The following is a 20,636-nucleotide window of genomic DNA, read 5'->3' as shown; positions in this document are numbered from 1 at the left end:
AAAAGAAAAGAAAAGAAAAGAAAAGAAAAGAAAAGAAAAGAAAAGAAGAAAAGAAAAAAAAAGAAAAGAAAAGAAAGAAAAAAGAAAAGAAAAATAAATAACAAGTGTTGGTGAGGTTGCAGAGAAAAGGGATCACTCATGCACTATTGATGGGAATGTTAATTGATGCAGCTGCTATGGAAAACATTGTAGAGGCTCCTCAAAAAATTACAAATAAAACTACATATAATCCAGCAATTCTACCTCTGGGTGCTTACTCAAAAGAAAATGGGGACACTAACTCAAAGGGATATATGCACCCTATGTTCACTGCAGCATTATTTATAATGGTCAGGATATGGAAACAAGTATCTATTGATGGATGGATGGATAAAGAGGATGTGGTGTGTATATACAATGGAATACTACTTAGCCATAAAGAATAATGTAATCTGGCCACTTGCAACAGCATGGATGGATCTTGAGGGTGTTATGTTAAGTGCAATAAGTCAGAGAAAGACAAATATTGTATGCTTTAACTTATTTGTGGAATCTAAAAACCAAAACAAAGAAACAAAACTCAAAGATACAGAGAACTGAAAAGTGGTTGCTGGAGGGGAAGGGGTTGGGAGTTGGTAAAATGGGTGAAGGGTGTCAAAAGGCACAAACTTCCAGTTACAAAATAAAAGTCATGGGCATGTAATGAGCAGCACTGTGACCATACTCAACAAGACTGCAGTGCATATTTAAAAGCTGCCAGAGGGTAAATCTTAAAAGTTCTCATCACAAGAAAACAAAAAGTATAATTCTGCATGCTGATGGATGGGAATTGGACTTACTGTGGTGATCATTTCACAGTGCATACAAATACCAAATCATTAATTTGTACACTTGAAACTAATATAATGTTGCATCAACTATACCTCAAAAAAAAGATGACAGACGTAAAAATAATAATAGTTGAGATCATGCTTTATTTCATATTTACTTCATGTGTAAAGTCAAATTCTTCCCCAAATGTTGAAAGTATGTTAAGAAGTGGGGTGCCTGGGTGGCTCATTCAGTTAAGCACCTGACTCTTGGTTTCGGCTCAGGTCATGATCTCACAGCTTCATGGGTTCAAGACCCACATTGGGCTCTGCGTTGATGGTGCGGAGTCTGCTTGGGATTTTCTCTCTCTCTGCCCCTCCTCTACTTGTGCTGACTCTCTCTCAAAATAAATATATAAATTAAAAAAAATTAAAACAAAATAAAGTGTGTTAAAAACTTAAGAGATGACATTGAACCTGGGCTGGCTTCATGAGTCTTTAAATTCCTAATGATTTAATCTTTGATTTTGTGTTTTTACATGAAGTCAAGAAGACAATGGAGCGTGTCCAGGGGTTTGATGCCACAGCTCATGCATGGTACCTACCTCCCACCATCGCCCCATGGCTTCTCTCCCACTTGTTTCCTGCCTCCAGAACCTTGGGCCCCACAGGGCCTCCCCATCCCTGCCCCGTGACTACTGTGGCCCTCTGACAGAAGTGACAACTGGATTGCATTGGTGGGGGAGGCCCACATGCAGCCATTATGCTCTACCTTCATGGGATCCTGGACACAGGCATGGGGAGGGTGGAGTATCAGGTACAAGCCCCATTGAGTCTCTAGTTAGAGCAAGCTAGTGGCCATGATCACCCAGGGCAGGCAGTGCCATGGGTGCTCAGCTGGCAACTCAGTGTGGATCTTGCCTGCCCCTCACCCAAGTACTTTGTGCAGCCAAGTGCAGAGGTTGCAGGCCACTGGAGAATGCCTACTTGCCTCTGGTTGGAGTGGCGAGCCCATGGGAAGATGACTTCTCCATCTAAAGATGCGCTGCATATTATATAGCTGGCCTGGCACTGAATGCTCTCCAGTCACTAGGGTGTTATTACTAAATAAAGGAGTGCTGTTCCTCCTCCCATTAATAAAGTGACATATTCTAACCCACTTAGTTGTCAATGAATATTTTGTGCTTAAATTTTAATGCATGCTTCCATATAGCATGACAGGTAGCATATTTACAAAGAACAATCTACATCTATAACTAACTGATATAAAGATGATCAATTAATATAACCTTAATAATATAAATATTTTGAGCAATTTTTAAGTGAAGGATAAGAACTTTGTTCTGATATGGCCACCTTATGCCAAGATCTAATTCAGAAGGATTATGTAAAAAACAACACCACAAAAATACAGGAAAATACTCAAGGAAATGAAGACCATATGGCCACACAAAACCTTGTACTTGAATTTTTATGGCAGCATTATTCACAATAGCCCCAAAGATGGAAAGAGCCCAAATCTCTATCCACTTCTGAAGGGATAAACAAAATGTGATCTATCTATAATGGAATCTATAATTCAGCCACAGAAAGAAATGAAGTACTGACACATGCCACAACATGGATGAACTAGAAAACATTATGCTAAGTGAAAGAAGCCACATAGAAAAGGCCATATATTGTACAATTCCATTTATATGAAATGTTCAGAACAGGCAAATTTATAGAGACAGAAAGTAGACTTGCTTCCACCAGAGGCTGGGGTGGCAGGAGAAAATAGGAGTGACTGCTAATTTGGGTGATGAAAATATTTTGGAACCAGAGAGGAGCTCAATAAACATCCACTAAAGGAATGAACGATGAAGCTTTCTTGCAGATGATCAGAGAGTTTCCCCCATGCTTCTGTATATGGTCAGTGCTATAGTAGCATTGCTGAGTGTTGTGGAGGGGCGCCTGGGTGGCTCAGTTGGTTAAGCATCTGACTCTTGATTTGGGCTCAGGTCATGATCTTGCGGTTTTGTGAGTTCAAGCCCCACATCAGGCTCTGTGCTGACTGCACAAAGCCTGCTTAGAATTCTCCCTCTCTCTCTGCCCCTACCCTGCTCGTGCTCTCTCTCTCTCAAAACAAACAAACAAACAAACAAACAAACAAACAAACAAACAGTATTGTGGAACTAGGAGGTGAATGAGCATGTGACATTTTTTTCCACGTCTCTATTGGTGGTCCACTCTGAAAGGCCAGGGTCTTTCCTAGCCCACAGCATTTCTCAATGTTTAATGGAATATGAGGCTGTTTTATTGCCAAGTATCACAAAAACACGAACATAATTTCACCAGTTTGTCCATGAAAATGTATTGTTGATTAGAGGACACAACCATTTTGTTGCATTGTGAGGCTCTCATCTCTGCTATTTAAGTTTGCCAAAGAGGAACACTTCACAACCTTCATGTGTTCCCAGACTTCCATGGAGAGGAATGGGCAATAGCAGTATGTTTGTGCACTACTCTAATCTAATGGTACACTGTCCAATATGGCAGCCGTAAGCCACACATGGCTACTGAGCAATTGAAAGATAGCATCTCTGGGGCGCCTGGGTGGCTCACTTGGTTAGGCATCCAACTTTGGTTTAGGTCATGATCTTACAGTTCATGAGTTCAAGCCCAGCATTGGGCTCTGTGCTGACAGCTCAGAGCCTAGGACCTATTTCGGATTTTGTGTCTCTTCCTCTCTGCCCCTCCCCCACCACACTCTGTTTCTCTCTCTTTCAAAAATAAACATTTAAAAAATTAGAAAAATAAAAAAGAAAGGGGGCATCTCCAAATTGAGATGTGCTATATGCGTAAAATACCCACTGAATTCTGAAGACTTGGTACAAAAAAAAGAATGTAAATAAAGTATCTCACTGATACTTCTTTTATAGTGATGATATGTTGAAACAATAATATTTGGATATAAGGGGTTAAATGATAAATATTACCATTAACTTCACTCAATTTTTAAGCTTTTTAATTAATAGGGCTATCAGAACATTTAAAATTACCCCTGTGGCTCACCCTGTATTTTTATTGGGCAAGGCTACTCTCTGTTGCCTAGAATTTGACTCTGAGAGCAATTTTTCCATTGTTTTTTTTGCTCAGCTCAAAAAGCCAATGTAGGTTTCCTCCACAGGTGACCTTTTCAGCAGGGGTTTTGAGGCAAGTGGCCAGTGTGCATATGACTGCTTACAGATTCGAATGGCTGCTTGTTCGTTTTGCCTTTAATGGTATAGGGGGACAGGGACCTGTGGCCACCTGATAGGAAATACAAATGGGGCAATAATCACATGGCCTAATTGCTTTTATACAGCAACTGACAGGAACTCCAGAAAAAGTAAAAAATGAATATACATAAGAGGCAGATTCTCACTTAAAATGTATTCCTTAAAAAATCAATTATTAAAGTGGCTTTATTAAGAATGGTGCATTCAGTCAGTAACAAATACTGATTAAACACCTACTGAATGCTCGGTGTGTGTTCTGGGTAGTGGAGATCCTTCAGAGAACAAGACAGTCCATACCTCCTGCTCTTATGGAGCTGATCTATTGATTCCAGAACCATCTTCTGAGAAATAATTATGAAATTCCTTAAGGTTTTAGATAATGTATATGAGGTTAGAGATGGACCAGGAGTTATGGAGAACTTGGCCTGTGTTTCAGTAGAAAGCCCTTGAAAAATAAAACCAGTTTCAAAACAAAGTTGTAAGGATGCTTAGTGTTTTATTCCCAACATGTGTGATCCTTAATTAAATGAAATTATCTAAAAATATATATGGGTGTCATATACACATGCACACACCAAAGGGAGATTGTATTTACTGTTGAATTAGCAAGAAGCCATCTTTATTCCTTGCCATATTTTCAGATAAATCTAAAGATTAAGAAAATTAATTGAGGGTTTACAAAATGATGCTAAGACCTTCTGTGGAATGAACTTTTAACAGGCTAAATCAACATCCAAAAATACAAAGTCTATTTTGATGTTTACATGTCAGAATTGGGCCTGGAAGGATTGCAAAAGATGATGAGTTCACTGGTGGTATCTAAATGTGGGCCCACTTCTTAAACTCCTCGTAAGTCTCAAACAAAGAGTTTCTGATCTTCATTTTTTCATTGTCATCTCTAGGCTAGGCCTTTCCTGCTGTCATATGGTGTCTAACCAGAAAGGGAACTCCCACCTCCCTCTACCTGTTCTGTCATCTTGCCCAACCTTCCCAGAAGTGAACTTATACTCAGTAACTGGGATAGTTTAACCATTCTTTTCCTAAGGGTTCAGCATTATTCTAAAGTCACCTTGAATCAGAGAGATCAGCTGTGGTTCTCCTTACCTATCCTCATGGCTTCCTCCATCCTGTAGCTAAGGGGGTCCTACATGGGTCTATCTTGTTTCTAACCCTTCTCCATAGGCCTTCAAGTTCCCAGGTCACCTCTCTCTTATACTTTCTCTCTCTGATTTACTTGAATGCCCAGGCCCATGATTCCCTAAGAAATGTCACCTCTCCATGAAAAAATGACGAAGTCCCTGCTCATTGGTTCCTTCTTGGGTCTTGAAAGTTTGGCAGCCATGGTCACCTGCTTCCCAGTGAGTTTTTATTCTTGCCCCATTTTTGGCAGACTCTGACCTCAAAGATCAGAATTGATAGGACTTAATCAGACTGTACACATAACAAAATAGAAAATCATATATAAAATTAGAAGGAAAAAGATTTAATAGTTAATTTTTCAATCCCAAATTGAATGAATGTTTTAGACACCTGCAAGAGTATGTGCCTTGCAGAATACAGGGCAACTTTTTGATGCCAGTAAATTAAAACAAAATGACAGAAAGAAGAAAAAGTAAGTTGAGTCTTTCTGAATTCCAAAGGAGTGATCTATGTAGTAGAAACCTAAAACAACTTGACAGTCATCAATATTTCAGCTTAAACCAAAAACAAACAAAATAAAACAATAACCACAAAATCAAGTTTTCTATTAGGTTCTATTCAAGGAGTCTGATTAAGAGCACCAGGACTGATATCACTACAACACTCTTGGTGATATACGGGCCAGAAATAGGTATAAGTGACATGCTAGAAAAAATGACGACCAGGCATGCATGAATCACCCACAGAGAAGCAAATAAAAGAAAAATGTCAAGGGGATGAATCATTTAAAAGACAACTACCCAGAGGCATTTTCACTTATTGAGCAAAGTTGACAATTGGTGGTATGATTTAATTTAGTAGTAAATATTTATGTGTAGAAAATAATTTCTAGCACAATAAATAAGTTTGAAACATATTTCCCCAAATTAAAAATGGCAAATTTCAGAAAAACGTGGTTTGGAAGAGAAGGAAGATGGAATGAGTGGCAAGTTCAGCCAAATGTGGTCTCCACTCATGAATAAACAAGAGGAAGCAAAGCCAGTGTGAAGGTTAAGAATGGGCGAGCAGGAACGAAAGGAAGAAGAATCATTTATACCACATTCTAACCCCATATTAAGTTTGGAAACATCCTAGAGATCACTGTATAAAGTAACAAGTGTTAAAAAGCATTTAGTTTATATACATTTACACTGGAAGTTAACATAAATATTATGTTCTTTTCAAAGACCAGCAGTCATAAGTCAAATGAGAGGGAACCTTGGCGTGGAATCTGTTGACAGAAGAGGTAGACATCGCTAACAATTGAATGAATGATTTGTTCCAGGGCTCACGAGCATGGCCGGAGGGCAGATGACAGACACAAATATAATTTCCCAAGGGAAGAAGAACGAGATTGGGTGGGAGACCAGAACATGAGGTCATGAAATTTAAAGTAACCAAACTTAAGAGCAAGAATGATCCATCCCAAATGTCAAGAGAAGTGAAGCAAAAAATGGAAGAATACGATAAATTGTAAGACCATGGTATAAAAAAGAGTAGATGTCATGGACCTGTGCCCACGTGGCTCCCCCATCACCTCCTTCCCTAAGAGGGCTCCCTCCACACCCCAAAGCCCAGCACGTCTTCATCCCTTTGTCTGCTTTATTCTTCACATTCACCCTCATCACTTACACACTTATTTTTATCTCTTCCCTTTGTGTCTTTCTCCTCTAACTAGAATGCAGGCCCCATGAGGGCGAGGATTTTTGTTTGTTTGAGTCACTTCTGCTTGCCCAGTACCTGGAATGGGGGCTGAGCATACTACACAGTCAACATGATGTATTGGATGAATAGGGCAGGCCTGCTGGGGCATCTGGGAAAGAAAACACGCGCCTGCAGCCAGCTCCCCCTTCTCCGCAGTGGTGCACGGATGTCAGCCCAGAACAGCAGCAGCCATTCTGCCAATGGGATATAAGCCAGCTTCAGGCTGGAGCTGACACCAGGAAAAACAGAGTGGAAAAGGGAAAGAAACCAAAACCCCAAAGATTCAAACCCTAGAGCCCGGCCTGTCTCCAGACCTCCCAGTTCTATGAGCCAATAAATGCCCTATGGTTGAAGCCATTTTGAGTTGTGTTTTCTTTAATTTCTAACAGAACGCATTCCCACGGATAATCTACATTTTGAAATTTGAGAAGATAGCTTTAGGGAAACACAGGTTAAGGGGGAGGGTGTGTATTAAAAGACAAGAATTAGAGATAAGAGAAATGAACATTACTTGGTATAAGTGGACAAAAATCCCTAAGACTGTCATAGTTCATGTATTCTTGTAAGATATAGCCCAAAGGTCTATTTACATGATACAAAGAAGTCTTCACACCTCAACAGAACCAGAAATTACCAGATAACAAAAGGTTTAAAGTAGATGTGGCTTACATGGTTCTAGAAAATCTGTATTTGGAGAGGAGACAGAATCATTATCATTTCATACCAAGAGACATACAGGGACCCCCCACTTTCTGAAAGTTTGCATTATACCACTTCATGTTTTGCTAACAGAAAGAAATCTGAAGATGTTTACTTTTACAAAGAAAGTCATTATCACACTAATGTAGGTCTTTCAGGGAAGGGAAGTGGACCTAATGTGAACTTCCAGAAAGTGTGGGGATACTCTTGGCTTTAACTGTATGAGATGTTTCATAACAACAATTTACTTTTGGATGAGGGGGGAAAGCTGTATTAAAAAACAAGCACCTCCAGCACTCCTCAAACTTCAACGTGCATAAAATCAACTTTATGCACACTTATGGCACACTTGTGAACAACACAGATTGTTCTGTGAACAACACAATCCAAAGGCCTGGGGCAGGGCCCGAGATTCTGCATTTCAGCAAATTCTCATGGATGCTGATGCTGCTGATCTAGGGGCCACGCTTGGAGTCAAACCGAACAGTGTAGGAAAAACAGAGTTCTCCTTGAGTAAACAGAGATGAACTTGAGAGAGGAAGCCAGGTGCTCTGGGGCAGGAAGGTACAAGATGTTGCATCCGCGATGGCCTTGGAGAGCTGCCAGGCACCCCTGGATGGTCTTCCTTGACAACAGGGACAAACAAACCCTTATAAACCCTTACTCGCTAAAAGCTGAGTGTCCCTGTCACAGCTACGAGGGGTTTGTGTCCCAGAGCTTCAGTGCACAGGCCCAGGCTTACAGAGGACACCAGTGCTGCACCTGGACTCCTCCTGCACTCTTGGCTAAGATGCAGGTGTCAGCGCACAGGAGCAGAGGAGTGACTATGAAATCATCCCAGAACTTTTAGAGAATGCTGTGGGGAGACAGGGGCCCTGTAAAGGCAGTGTTACTACAGGAAAATCAAAGCCAGAGATCGATTTATTTTTATTATTTTATTTATTCTCAAAGTGGCTAACATACAGTGTAGTCTTGGCTTCAGGAGTAGATTCCAGTAATTCATCACTTACAATCACTTACAGTGCTCATCCCAGCAAGTGCCCTCCTTAATGCCCATCACCCATTTAGCCAATCCCCAACCCCCATCAACCCTCAGTTTGTTCTCTGTATTTAAGAGTCTCTTCAAGGGAGCCTGGGTGGCTCAGTCAGTTAAGCATACAACTTTGGCTCAGGTCATGATCTCACTGTTCCTGAATTTGAGCCCTGTGTTGGGCTCTGTGCTGATAGCTCAGAGCCTGGAGTCTGTTTTGGATTCTGTGTCTCCCTCTTTCTCTCTGCCCCTCCTGTGCTCGTGCTATGTCTCTCTCTCTCACTCAAAAATAAACATTAAAAAAAAGTTTTAAAAAAAAAAGTCTCTTCTGGTTTGCTTCCCTCTCTGTTTATCTTATTTTTCCTTCCTCCGCCCCATGTTCATCAGTTGTGTTTGTTAAATCCCACATACAAGTGAAATCATATGATATCTGTCTTTCTCTGACTGCCTTATTTCTCTTAGCATAATACCCTCCAGTTCCATCCACGTTGTTGCAAAGGGCAAGATTTCAGTCAGAGGTCAATGTGAGGTGACAGTTGGACTTCTTGGAGGTCACTGCTATACTCACATTTCTGAACTTCATTTTATAAAATATGAAATTCCTCCAAAGTTAGTCTTTAACACCAATCATATTTCAAAAATACAAATATCTCTGGAAGGTAAGAGTGTGAGTTCGTCTTTCTTTCACATTTTTGGAGAAATAACTTCAAGCCAGCTGGCCTCCTCCTTTTCATCCAGCCAAGCTCAGCTGCCTGAAGTACAGGGCTTTTTTTAAAAGAGCAGAGGGAAGAAGGCAGTTCTCGAGATCATATGCCCTGTAGGAGCTGGGCAATCCTGACAGGGCAAACTACCACCTCTAACATTAAATGTGTAGTTTCTCTAAAAAGCTCTTTGTGTTTATAATTTAGTTAAAGAATTAAAGAAAAGATCTAAATACCTAAAGTCAACAATACAAGAAATAACACATGTTGGCAAGGATATGGAGAAAAAGGAACACTTGTGCACTGTCGGCGGGAATGCAAACTGGTGCAGCCGCAATGGAAAACAGTGTGGAGGCTTCTCCAAAATTTTAAAATAGCACTACTCTATGATCCAGGAATTGCATCATCATCTTTGTGCAAAGAACACAAAAACACTAATTTGAAAGGATAGGTGCACCCCTGTATTTATTGCAACATTACTTACAATAGCCAAACTATGGAAGCATCCCAAGTGTCCACCGATTGATGAATGGACAAGGAAGATGCAATGGAATATTATTCAGTCGTAAAAAAGAATGAAATCTTGCCATTTGCAATGATATGGACAGAACTAGTGAGTATTATGCTAACTGAAATAAGTCAGCCAGAGAAAGACAAATACCATATAATTTCACTCATGTGGAATTTAAGAAACAAAATGAACATGCAAAGGGAAAAGAGAGAGAGAGAAACCAAGAAACAGATTCTTAACTACAGAGAACAAACTGATGGCTACCAGAGAGGAAGTGGATGGGGGGATGGGTTAAGTAGGTGATGGGGGTGAAGGAGTGCACCTGTCGTGATGAGCACTGGGTGATGTATGGAAGTGTTGAATCACTATATTGTATACCTGAAAATAACGTGACACCGTATGTTAACTAACTGGAATTAAAGTTAAAATTAAATAAGTAACTAATCTGAGTTTTTTCTAGAAAACATTGGCTTGCTGCCATGTTCGCAAAAGGGACATCCCCTGGTGGTAACAAACGTGTGGGTTTTGAGGGGTGTCTTCCCCTGCACAAGCAGGAACAGGTTCTTCAGGGAAGGGGGTATGGGAACAAGAGGAACAGCAAAAAGGGGCTACACGTGCAGACAAGCTGAGAAGCAGTGCAGAGTGGTTGTTCTTCACAGAAGAACAGAGGAAGGTTCCTGATGAGGGCTGAGATGGGAACAGTGGCAAAAGATGATTTTCTAGGGCAGCAAATACTACTTGGCATGCAAGCCTTTAATTTTTCAGAGAGGAACCCAGATGTACGTGATTTGCCCCAACATCATATGTGGGTGATAAAAAAAAAAAAAATGAAGCTGACACTGCAAATGAGTAGAGTGTACGAGGGGAAACGAGGGCCCTGCTACAAACCATGACTAATTTCCAGACAGGTGTTGAAAGTCCCATTATTTAAAACAATGAGATTTAACTTTTAATAAAAGCAAAATATGTTCGTAGTAAAAAGAGAGAGTGTGAGAGAAAAAGAATACGAAGCCACTGAGAATGAGGCCACTACTCCAGTCAGACCCATGACCCATTCCTGATCCCATGTCATCTGGTTGCTCTCCATCTCCAGTATATATTTATTTATAAAGAGAATCCCAAGTCATAAGAAAATGCCACCAACACACTCTACTTAAGAATGCAATGAGTGTAAAGTATATTTTAATAAAAATTCCATTTGAATCATAATAAAAATCTTAAATCTCAGTATATGCAAAAATAACTAGCTTTTCTATTATAGAAGTAATGCGTGCCCATGATTTTCAAAAAAATCAAACAAGGCAATTAAAAATGGGCAAAAGATCTGAACAGAAAGGTCACCAAAGTAGATATACAGATGGCAAATAGCATATGAAAAGGTGCTCCACACCATTCACCATTAGGGAATTACAAATCAGAACAAGGTACCACTGCACACCAGTTCGAATGGTGAAAATTCAAAACACTGACAACACCAAATGCTGGCGAGGATGTGGAGCGGCAGGAACTCTCATTCATTGCTGGTGGGAATGTGGAATGGTATAGCCACTTTGGAAGACAGTTTTGTAGTTTCTTACAAAACTAAACACTCTTACCACACAACCCAAACTTGTGCTCCTTGGCATTTACTCGAATGAGCTGAAAACGTACATCCACACAAAAACCTGCACACGAATATTTATAGCAGCTTTATTCATAACTTCCCAAACTTAAAAGTAATCAAGATGTACTTCAGTAAGTACATGGATAAACTATGGTACACCCAGACAATGGAATATTATTCAGCACTAAAAAGAAATGAACTATCAAGCCACGGAGGAACTTTAAAATGTGTATCACTAGTGAAAAAGGCCAATCTGCAAAGGCTGCATACTGTGTGATCCCAACTATACAACATTTTATTACTACTACTATTACTGTTCGGCTGCACACTTTTCTCACCATCCCAGACATCATTCCATATAGGATATAGAAATCTGTTTTTATTTCCTCAAATCTGCATAGTAATGTGCTGAATGAATATGCCAAAATTCATTTAGCCAGCCCCCAAATACAGTGATCATTTAGGATGTTTCTCAAAGTTTCACTTAAAAGGTTAATATATCAATTACGGAGAAAGCTCTCTGAAACTACTCCTCCATGACCTTTATCACAGATTTTGCAGCAACTTTACTGAGGTCTCACTTACATTCTGTAAAATGCACCCATTTTAAATGCACAGTTTGATGAACTCTGTAATATCTTGTAAGAATAAGACTACATGTATAAGACAGCTTGAGAAAGGTAAATTATAGAAAGTGCAAGGTATTGATATTATTCCTATCACACATATACCATTTACTTTCTATTGATTGAGATGGTCCTGTCCTGAAACACAGCTGTGGGGAACAGCTCAACTGCCCATTTCTTCAGTGATGCCCCCAGATTTGTGTCTGACAATGCACCCCTCCAACCCTTGAGCTTCCAGAACATCCCTAAGTAATGCCAACGAGCAGCCTCTGGCCCAGTGATGGGTCTGCACAGGACACAATCTGAGCCAATGAGATGCAAATAGATTTCTGTGATAGGGCTTTCGAAAAGAAGGATAACTACCACTCTTCCCATTGGACTTAAAGTGATATAAGGTCGAAAACTACCTCACCCATCCTGTAACCACAGGGGAAGCAATGGTCTGAGAAAGGTCAACCTGAAAGAGACAGATTAATACAGACTAAACCCTGTATGAAACCAGCATCCCCACGATCCTTCACTTCACTCTGCGTAGTAATAGATTCTCCAGTTACTTAAGCCAATTAGATGGGTTTCTACTACTTGCCAGCAAATGAAGTCTAGCCACTACTCAAGCTGGGTGTAGAAGAATTCCAAATTTTAGGCAATGTAAAGAAGGGAATTACAAATCATCCCTGATGCTCCTCCTACCACCCAGGGCAAACACTGACCACCTCTAGAGTTGTAGGCCAGGTTCCCTGGGAGGCAGCCTCACACAGAGCTCTACCTGCTGGCGTTTGTTAGGGTGAGCTCTTGGGACCCTCCACCCCCATGAGCAGTGACAGAAGCAGGACAGGGCAGAGGGAGAAGTTAAGCTGCAAGCAATAGGGTCACAACAAACACCCAGCTGATTCCATGGGGAGTTCTGACCCTGGGAAGACCCTTTAGAGTTGCCTCTCCTTGAGATAGAGAGCTGCTGGCCTTTTAAATTGCTTCTCCTCCCCTATCCACACACAAGACTAGTAGCTGGATGCAGACTGCCTTGGGAGGGGCAGACTTTAGGCAAAGCCCTTCTCTTCAGTCCAGGGTAATCTCTTTCAAGGGAGACCCAGCTTCCAGCTGGTGGTACTCACACATCCCACAGTCAAAAAATGAGTTCTTTAGTCCTGAACAAGAAGGGTCTGGGCGGCACAGCCCCCATCATATCTGCATGTCTCCTTTTACTTTATTTTATTCATATGTTTTTTCCTTCTTTAGAAGTTTAGGTCATATTTATTTTTTTAAATTTTTTTTTCAACGTTTATTTATTTTTGCGACAGAGAGAGACAGAGCATGAACGGGGGAGGGGCAGAGAGAGAGGGAGACACAGAATCGGAAACAGGCTCCAGGCTCTGAGCCATCAACCCAGAGCCTGACGCGGGGCTCGAACTCACGGACCGCGAGATCGTGACCTGGCTGAAGTCGGACGCTTAACCGACTGTGCCACCCAGGCGCCCCAATTTAGGTCATATTTAAATGCTGTTTTATATATTGGTATGAGCCTAGCATTACATTCTGAGCATTTTCCAATCTTTTTTTTTTTTTTTTTTTTTTTAAAGACAGAGGAAGAGAGAGTGTGTGTGAATAGGGGAGAGGGGCCGAGGGAGAGAGAGAATCTTTTTTAAAACTTTTTTTAAATGTTTATTTATTATTTTTGAGAGAGAACAGGGGAGGGGCAGAGAGAGAGGTAGACAGAGAGGATCTGGATCTGAAGCGGGCTCTGCGCTGACAGCAAAGAGCCTGATGCAGAGCTCAAACCCACAAACCGTGAGATCATGACCTGAGCGGCAGTCAGATGCTTAACCAACTGAGCCACCCAGGTGCCAGGAGAGAGAGAATTGTAAGCAGGCTCCACACTCGGTGCAGAACCTGATGCAGGGCTCAATCCCACTACCCTGGGATCATGACCTGAGCTGAAATCAAGAATCAGATGCTCAACCAACTGAGCCACCCAGGTGCCCCTTTCCAATCATTATTTAATGAATTGCAAACAAGAGTTATAATTCTTTCACATAGTTATCATAAAGTATTTAGACATTCTCTTACTATCAGACATTTAGAGTATTTCCAGTATCTTTAATCCTTATACATAAATTTCTATTTGCACCTCTGCAACCAGTTTTTAGGATATATTTCTAGGAGTGGAATTAAAGGATTGAAGGATATGAACTACTGTAGCATTCTGGCCAATTGCCCTTTGAAATTTCATGCCAATTACATTCAGACTACTGCTACATAGGTCTCATTAGAACTGAACATTTCTCTATTTCACATCTTGCCAACTGATCAAAAACAATGTCTCATTCTTGTTTTAGTTTCTTTTCCCCCATGAATGATAAGTTTGAAGATTTTAAAATATCTATTGATTTTTGTTTGTTTGTTTTTTCATATGCAAATAGTCGGCCTTTTTTTCTTTTCTCAGTTTTTTTTACTTTGGTATCAGATGGTCTTTTACTGATTTATTAAAGCTCTTTATATAGTAAACATACCAATCTTCTGTCTGCCATATTTGTTAAAATATCTCTCTGTTACTCAGTTGCATTTTACTTAAATTAAGGTGTTTCAGAAACTTTAGATAGTAAAAGAAAAAAATCTTAATATTTTTTTCCATGCTCTAAAAAGACCTTCCCCATCCTGAGACACAATTGGTCTTCACTGTGTCTTTACTGAAGATCAATCTTCACTGACACTCCTTGTCTATCACTCAGTGTTCTTCCTGAGGAAGTTTCTCCCTGCCTGGGCTGAATGTCCCAGTGATACCTGTTCACAGCACCACATGCCCATTGCTGCTGGTATGCCCTTCACAGCTACAGCTTTACAATTCTGTATGAACGTTTATAAGCTTTGAAAGGAGAGGAAATACATCTGTATGTCTTTCGCCATTGTAGTCTCAGAATCTGGCAGAGAACACTTACACATTTTCTAATTTTTTTATTTTCAATATTCACATTTAACTCTTCAATCATCTGGGAATCTCTTTTACTGCAGAATATGAGAAACGCTTCTGTCTTTATTTTGTCCCACCATTTACAATCATTCTTCCTTTTCCTGGTGTTATGACACAAATTTTATCATGTATCATATATGTACATTTATACATACCTTTATACACACACACTTCATTCTTTCTATATTGGGAGTATGTACTGGAACTCCCTTCTTGTGTTACACTGTTCTACTGGCATTGTTTTCATTGTTGTGGAGTTATATTATGTTTTAATATCTGACTGGACAAGTAACTTCTCAATATAACTTCTTCCCTAAATGTATTGGTTAAAATCACTGATCAAGCCCACCACTAGTGAGACAAGTTAAAATGGTAGCAAGCTCCTTGCTCCATTCTCTTTTCTTAATTTCATAGATTGTCTTTTGGCCAAACATATGTCCACCTACTTGAGCAATCCAGCCCGATGGAAGACATAGAGATCCTGCTCCAGGGTGCAGTTGTTGAAGGGGACAATCTTCACGAAGTTCTGGATGAGGACAAACTCAGGGGTGAGGTGCGGCAGAGAGATGATGCAGAAGTTCTTGTCCTAACATGATTGGCAACCAGGCACACAGGAACAGAATTAGAACCCATTTATCACTGAACAAATTCCTGCTGCAAAACACTACAGAAAAAAGGAGCAAAATGTATAAAGGACAGAGTATTCAAGTTCAACTTTCCTATAATTTGGAAAGTAATCATAAGTTCAAGAAGATGAGGAACTGTAAGAACACAGAGAAAAATCTCTGAGAGTCTGGCCAACCTAAATAAATGAATATTGTGAGCAATGGGACCCATTGCTCACATTTCATTATAGGTCTTTGATGGAAGTAGGTTTTTAAAGTAAGGTCATTTGTGTTTGCAAATTCACTTGCATCCAGAAGTAAATCACTGTGTCATAGCAAAGGCCCTATGCTTACTAAGTGACACTGCACCAGCTGTGGTCCCCTCCTCTGAGATAAGAGGGTGGTGGTACTCCAGGCTTTTCTTCTCTAAAATCCTGTGGTTACACATTAATGGATGTCTGTATTTTATCATGACATGATCCCACTGAGGTGAACAGATCTAAGGAAGACATGTTTCACCTGGGAAGTGGGTTTAGTTAGCAGGCATAGGAGGGTCCACATGTCCTGACACCTACCGCTGACCTCTGAGATCTGCACTGCCCAATAGGGTAACCAGCAGCTGTGTCTGGCCACTAAGCATTTGGAATGTGGCTAGTGTGACTGGGGAGCTGAATTTTTAATTTTATTTCATTTAAGTTAATTTACATTTAAATTTGAAACTGATACTCAATTCAGTTACTGGAGAAGTTTTATGTATGTTGGAACAACTTGGGTATAGGAATCTATGTATTCAACTGTAAGTTTTATGAAATCTAAAGGCAAATCAAGTATTTCTGATGAAAATATAGAGTGCTACAGGTGTAAAATACATATTGGATTTCAAACACTGGGAAAAAAATGTAACAGATCTCATTAATAATGTTTCATACTGATTACATGTTTAAATGATTAAATTTGGACATATTCAGTTAAAGTATATTATTAAAATTGATTTCACCTGTGTCTTTTTTACTTTTCTTTTAAATGTGGCTGCTAGGATATTTAGAATTCATTATGTGGCTCGAATCTGTGGCCTTTCGGACATTGCTGTCCCACACTATCTATGTTCCATACATCCTGATTGACCCTCTGCCAGGTGCCTGCAGGAGCAGCCTGCTCTTCCCAGAGCTAATTTGTCCCTCTGGGATCTCCCCTCCTCCTGAACCCTGTGAAGGCATTACTTGTGTTAATCCAAAACCCTGGGGATATTTGTGCAAACTGAAGGAGTGAATTGTTGTTTGACCTTATCTTCCTTCTTTCTAGCAAAATAACGCAGTTCCTTTTGGGGAACTTGGAAGTCAAGTTGTTAAAATACTCAAGCTGAAAATAAGAAATGGGTACCTAGTCCCAGTGGGCTTCCTCTGGGAGGAGGACACTGTAATGAATTGCTTTGACTTAGATTTGAAGGATTTAAGGGTGAATAATAAAAGTATTTTGTTCCTCTCTCCTCATTCCCTGAAATAAAGTAGAATTAAACAGTAAAAGTGTCTTTTGACTTTCTACAGGTGGCATTGCTTTTGTAATGCTGAAGATCTGCCTTCACAGGGATTTCAAAACAGGAGTGAATTTAAATTTAGGGAAATTACTTTGAGGCATCCCTAAGGGAAACTGGCTTTGTAAAATCTTACCTTAGGGTATCTATATTGCTTTATGAGCTTCAAAATACCTTAAAATTAATCCAAAAAAAATTATGATGCAGAACATTATTGCAAGGCTGCATTATATTAACAAAATGAGGAAATACAATCTATGATCACATAAGTTTCAGGAAACCTCATTAAACCATATTGGTTTCTTGCCTCAGTGGAAAGGGTATCAAGGAAAAATAAAACAATAGATGTTTTCCTTGTAATTAGCCAACTGAAGAAGTCTAGTTATTGACTTGACTTAACTGATAGGTGGGCCACGGAAAAAGTCTTTATAAAAATCCAAGTTGTTCCTCAATTGTCTTCCATCCCCACTTTCTTCCCCCGATAAAGTGATAAGAAGTTGATCAGAATCTCCATCCCTTGAAAACAATGAAACAAAAATGGAGGAAGAGGACAGGAGTAGAGTGTCTTGTTTGCACTGGCCTGTTTGCCTGGCACTCATTCGCCAAATGTGTTGTAGTGGGTTGAGCGCCTCCCATGTGTCAGGCACTGTGTCAGGCAATGCCAACCAGGAAATCAACCACAAGTTCCTGCTTACCTACTCTCAGAAAAGCAATGTAATGGTTTCAGAATTCTTTGAGCCAATGTAAGCTATAAAGTGATACAGCACTCCAATCCACATTAGTGTAATTTCTGACATTGTCATGTACTACCTGCATTCTATTAATGATTTGATTCTATCTCTAAAAAAATGTACCTTGAAACTATTAAAACAGCAATGACAATATTTTCTATTTTTAAGAGTTCATGATATGTCATTCAACCTTATTTTCAGAACACAGAAGCAGTTCAAACCTCAACATTCACAGCAGTGTAAATGTTTGGACAGTGAATATGGCATTTTATTTTTTTTATAACTTCTCCAGCTTACAGAACCAATTATATTACTCAAAATTCAGTATGTACTTACAGGGAAAAGACTGAAGACAAAATTCATAAAGTCCAGTGACCTATAAACAAAACAGTAAGCACGGTCACTGACCTGCAAGCAGGTGCAGCATCAGTGTATATTTAAGGAGATTTATGGTTCTCTTCCTGTCAGGCAGTGATAGCCAACCACCAGTTAGAACTTGTGTCTGACTGAACATTAATCAGCTGCAGAAAGTCATAAGCTTCAGATGTCAGTAACAAAGTCTTTTTCTAGAACTAAAGACATTATTATAGTAACTAATAATCTGCGCATGCAAAAAGCAACATAGTCATTCTGTGACTATAATCCCTCCCTTCCTTTTTGTTAGAGCTGTGGGGGAGACATGGGTATATTACAAGCAACTCTGATCTTTCTCTCTTTTACATGTAAAAGATTTTCTGACCAGCTGCAGAGCTATAGTCACAGGCAAACCATAATGGGTCACTGAATTTCTGTTTGAAAATTCAAAAGCCTCATTTAAGCACACTCATACCTGAATGCACAGGGAAAAATAAATATACACAACTCTAGAAGGGTTTATAGGCTTTTTAGATGTCTTCAATATAAAAAAAAAGATTTCCCCTTTCAACTCCCAAGATTTCCAAAGAAATTGAAAACTTAAGAGGAAAAAAAGTACAAGTAAAACATGGTTCTAAGTGAGGCTGGGAGACTGGGAATGTGTTTCAATACATCTTCTAAAAAGGAAATGTCCAGCAACACTCTTGGTCATCTAAAGGATACTCCAGAACTTTCCAGTCTATAAGAATGGGCCAATCTTTTCCTCTTCAAGATTGTTCTGTGGATAAAATGGTGGGGTAGGTGGGGATTCTAAAGAAGATGTGGAATCTAGCACCAAGGACAGAGGTCCACTTCCAGACTACAGGTGGCAGCAAGCACTGAACACATGGGGACAGGAAGTCGGGTGGCTGAGTGGTCTGGTGGGTACCCCGACTTTGTCTGCCACCATGCCTCCTCCTCCTAGCAGCTGCCCTGGATTGTTGTTCACTAATCCCCCTCTCAGATTACATTTGGGTAAGGCGCCAGCCCCAAATTTGGGGTGGGGAGCCTGAGGCCAGGGAGTAAGCTACCATCATATCCTGGCCTGGCCCCATCCATCAGCTTGAATGAGCACACAGTCCGATCAGGCCCGATGGGGTTGTCACTAGGAAGCCAGGCTCAAACCAAAATGTCCCCCTCACTAGCTTTGGGCACATAGCCTGAGCCCACTGTCCATTCTTTTGGCCCCAGGTAGGGACAGTCCTCTGAGAATGGGGACCAGCAGCAGGGAACGAGTTAGGAGGTAGAGAGAGAAACTTCGTATGTGACAGGGTTATCTGGGATCAAGCCACATTGAAAAGTGAATCCTATCACTGGACTTATCCTTTGTTATATAAGGCAATTATCCCATTTTTTAAAAATCCAGTTTGGGTTGGATTTTCTGTTATGTGCAACCAAAAGACTCCAGACAAGCAGCAACCTAAATCTAAAGCCCCCTTCAAAATGCAAACATTAGAGAATGGAGGGTAGCATACAGTTACATAAATGAAGATTTTCCTCTTACACAGGTGAGCCAAAATCTGCACTGTAGATTTGGCCCAGTTCTGTAGCCCTTACCCAAATTTTAGGGACTGAAATCTCTGGAAATAGAGCCCAGAAACCTGTGCTTAAAAAAACAAACAAAAAAAACAAACAAAAAACAAACAAACAAAAAAATCCCCAGGAAATTAGAATGTGAGGCCAGGTTTGGAGATGATGGGCTCCACAAGAGTAAAATGTGAGGCCACCAATGCTGTAAGAAGTCTTACCATAATAGACAACCTGGGATTGGTACTTGCCTTGCTTCATACTTCTCCTCAATACAAAAGAGCTGAATACAAAAAGCATCTGAGGCTCCCTTGTAGATGGGGCGGAAGGAGCTGCTCTCCTCACGCAGCGAAAGGGATCCCAAGCTCAAATTGCTGATGCAGTAATCTGTGTCACCCACACTGGACTGCTGACTGAATTTTTCTGTGTCCTAGAGCAAGGAGACAGGAGGAACCAAGTAGGAATCCTATTCATTTTCTGAAATTTAATGGGCTAGTGGTTGCATCATCTCTACATTATACCATCTCCCTAGGACAAATGTGACAATCTCACCTGAATCGAATCATCCTGAGCCAGGCCTAGTTTTAAGGAAATGTTCTCAACGAGATGTTCAAGATTTATAAAGGGATTTAAAGAAGTCCTCATATGAAGATCAGAAAACGAATGGTTTCCATTGGTCTTTCATATAGGATCTGTATTTTAACTACAACACTGGCTAGAAGTTAGAGTGTGGTAGTAATATATATATATATATATATATATACATATATATATATATATATA

At 40.2% G+C, this 20,636-nt stretch overlaps 1 protein-coding gene across 5 annotated transcripts in view; it reads right to left on the bottom strand.

Annotated features, from left to right (window-relative positions):
- The window catches only part of CFAP61 (cilia and flagella associated protein 61), a 281,759-nt gene that overhangs the window by 166,411 nt on the left and 94,712 nt on the right, over positions 1–20,636 (bottom strand). For 4 of the 5 annotated variants that reach the window (XM_040447823.1, XM_040447824.1, XM_040447826.1 and 1 more), the window contains exons 11-13: positions 20,105–20,283; positions 18,270–18,309; positions 15,513–15,652 (exon numbers count right to left, since the gene is read on the bottom strand). In XM_040447823.1, the coding sequence (XP_040303757.1) occupies positions 15,513–15,652; positions 18,270–18,309; positions 20,105–20,283 (359 nt within the window). The remainder of the gene's footprint in view (positions 1–15,512; positions 15,653–18,269; positions 18,310–20,104; positions 20,284–20,636) is intronic. The other variant, XM_040447825.1, reaches the window with a different exon arrangement.

The sequence above is a fragment of the Herpailurus yagouaroundi genome, unplaced genomic scaffold, assembly GCF_014898765.1.
Source record: "Herpailurus yagouaroundi ecotype Mexico unplaced genomic scaffold, PumYag 196, whole genome shotgun sequence".
Taxonomy (NCBI): Eukaryota; Metazoa; Chordata; class Mammalia; order Carnivora; family Felidae; genus Herpailurus; species Herpailurus yagouaroundi.
The sequence above is the reverse complement of the archived record's forward strand: the minus strand, read 5'-3'. Positions and strand labels throughout refer to the sequence as shown.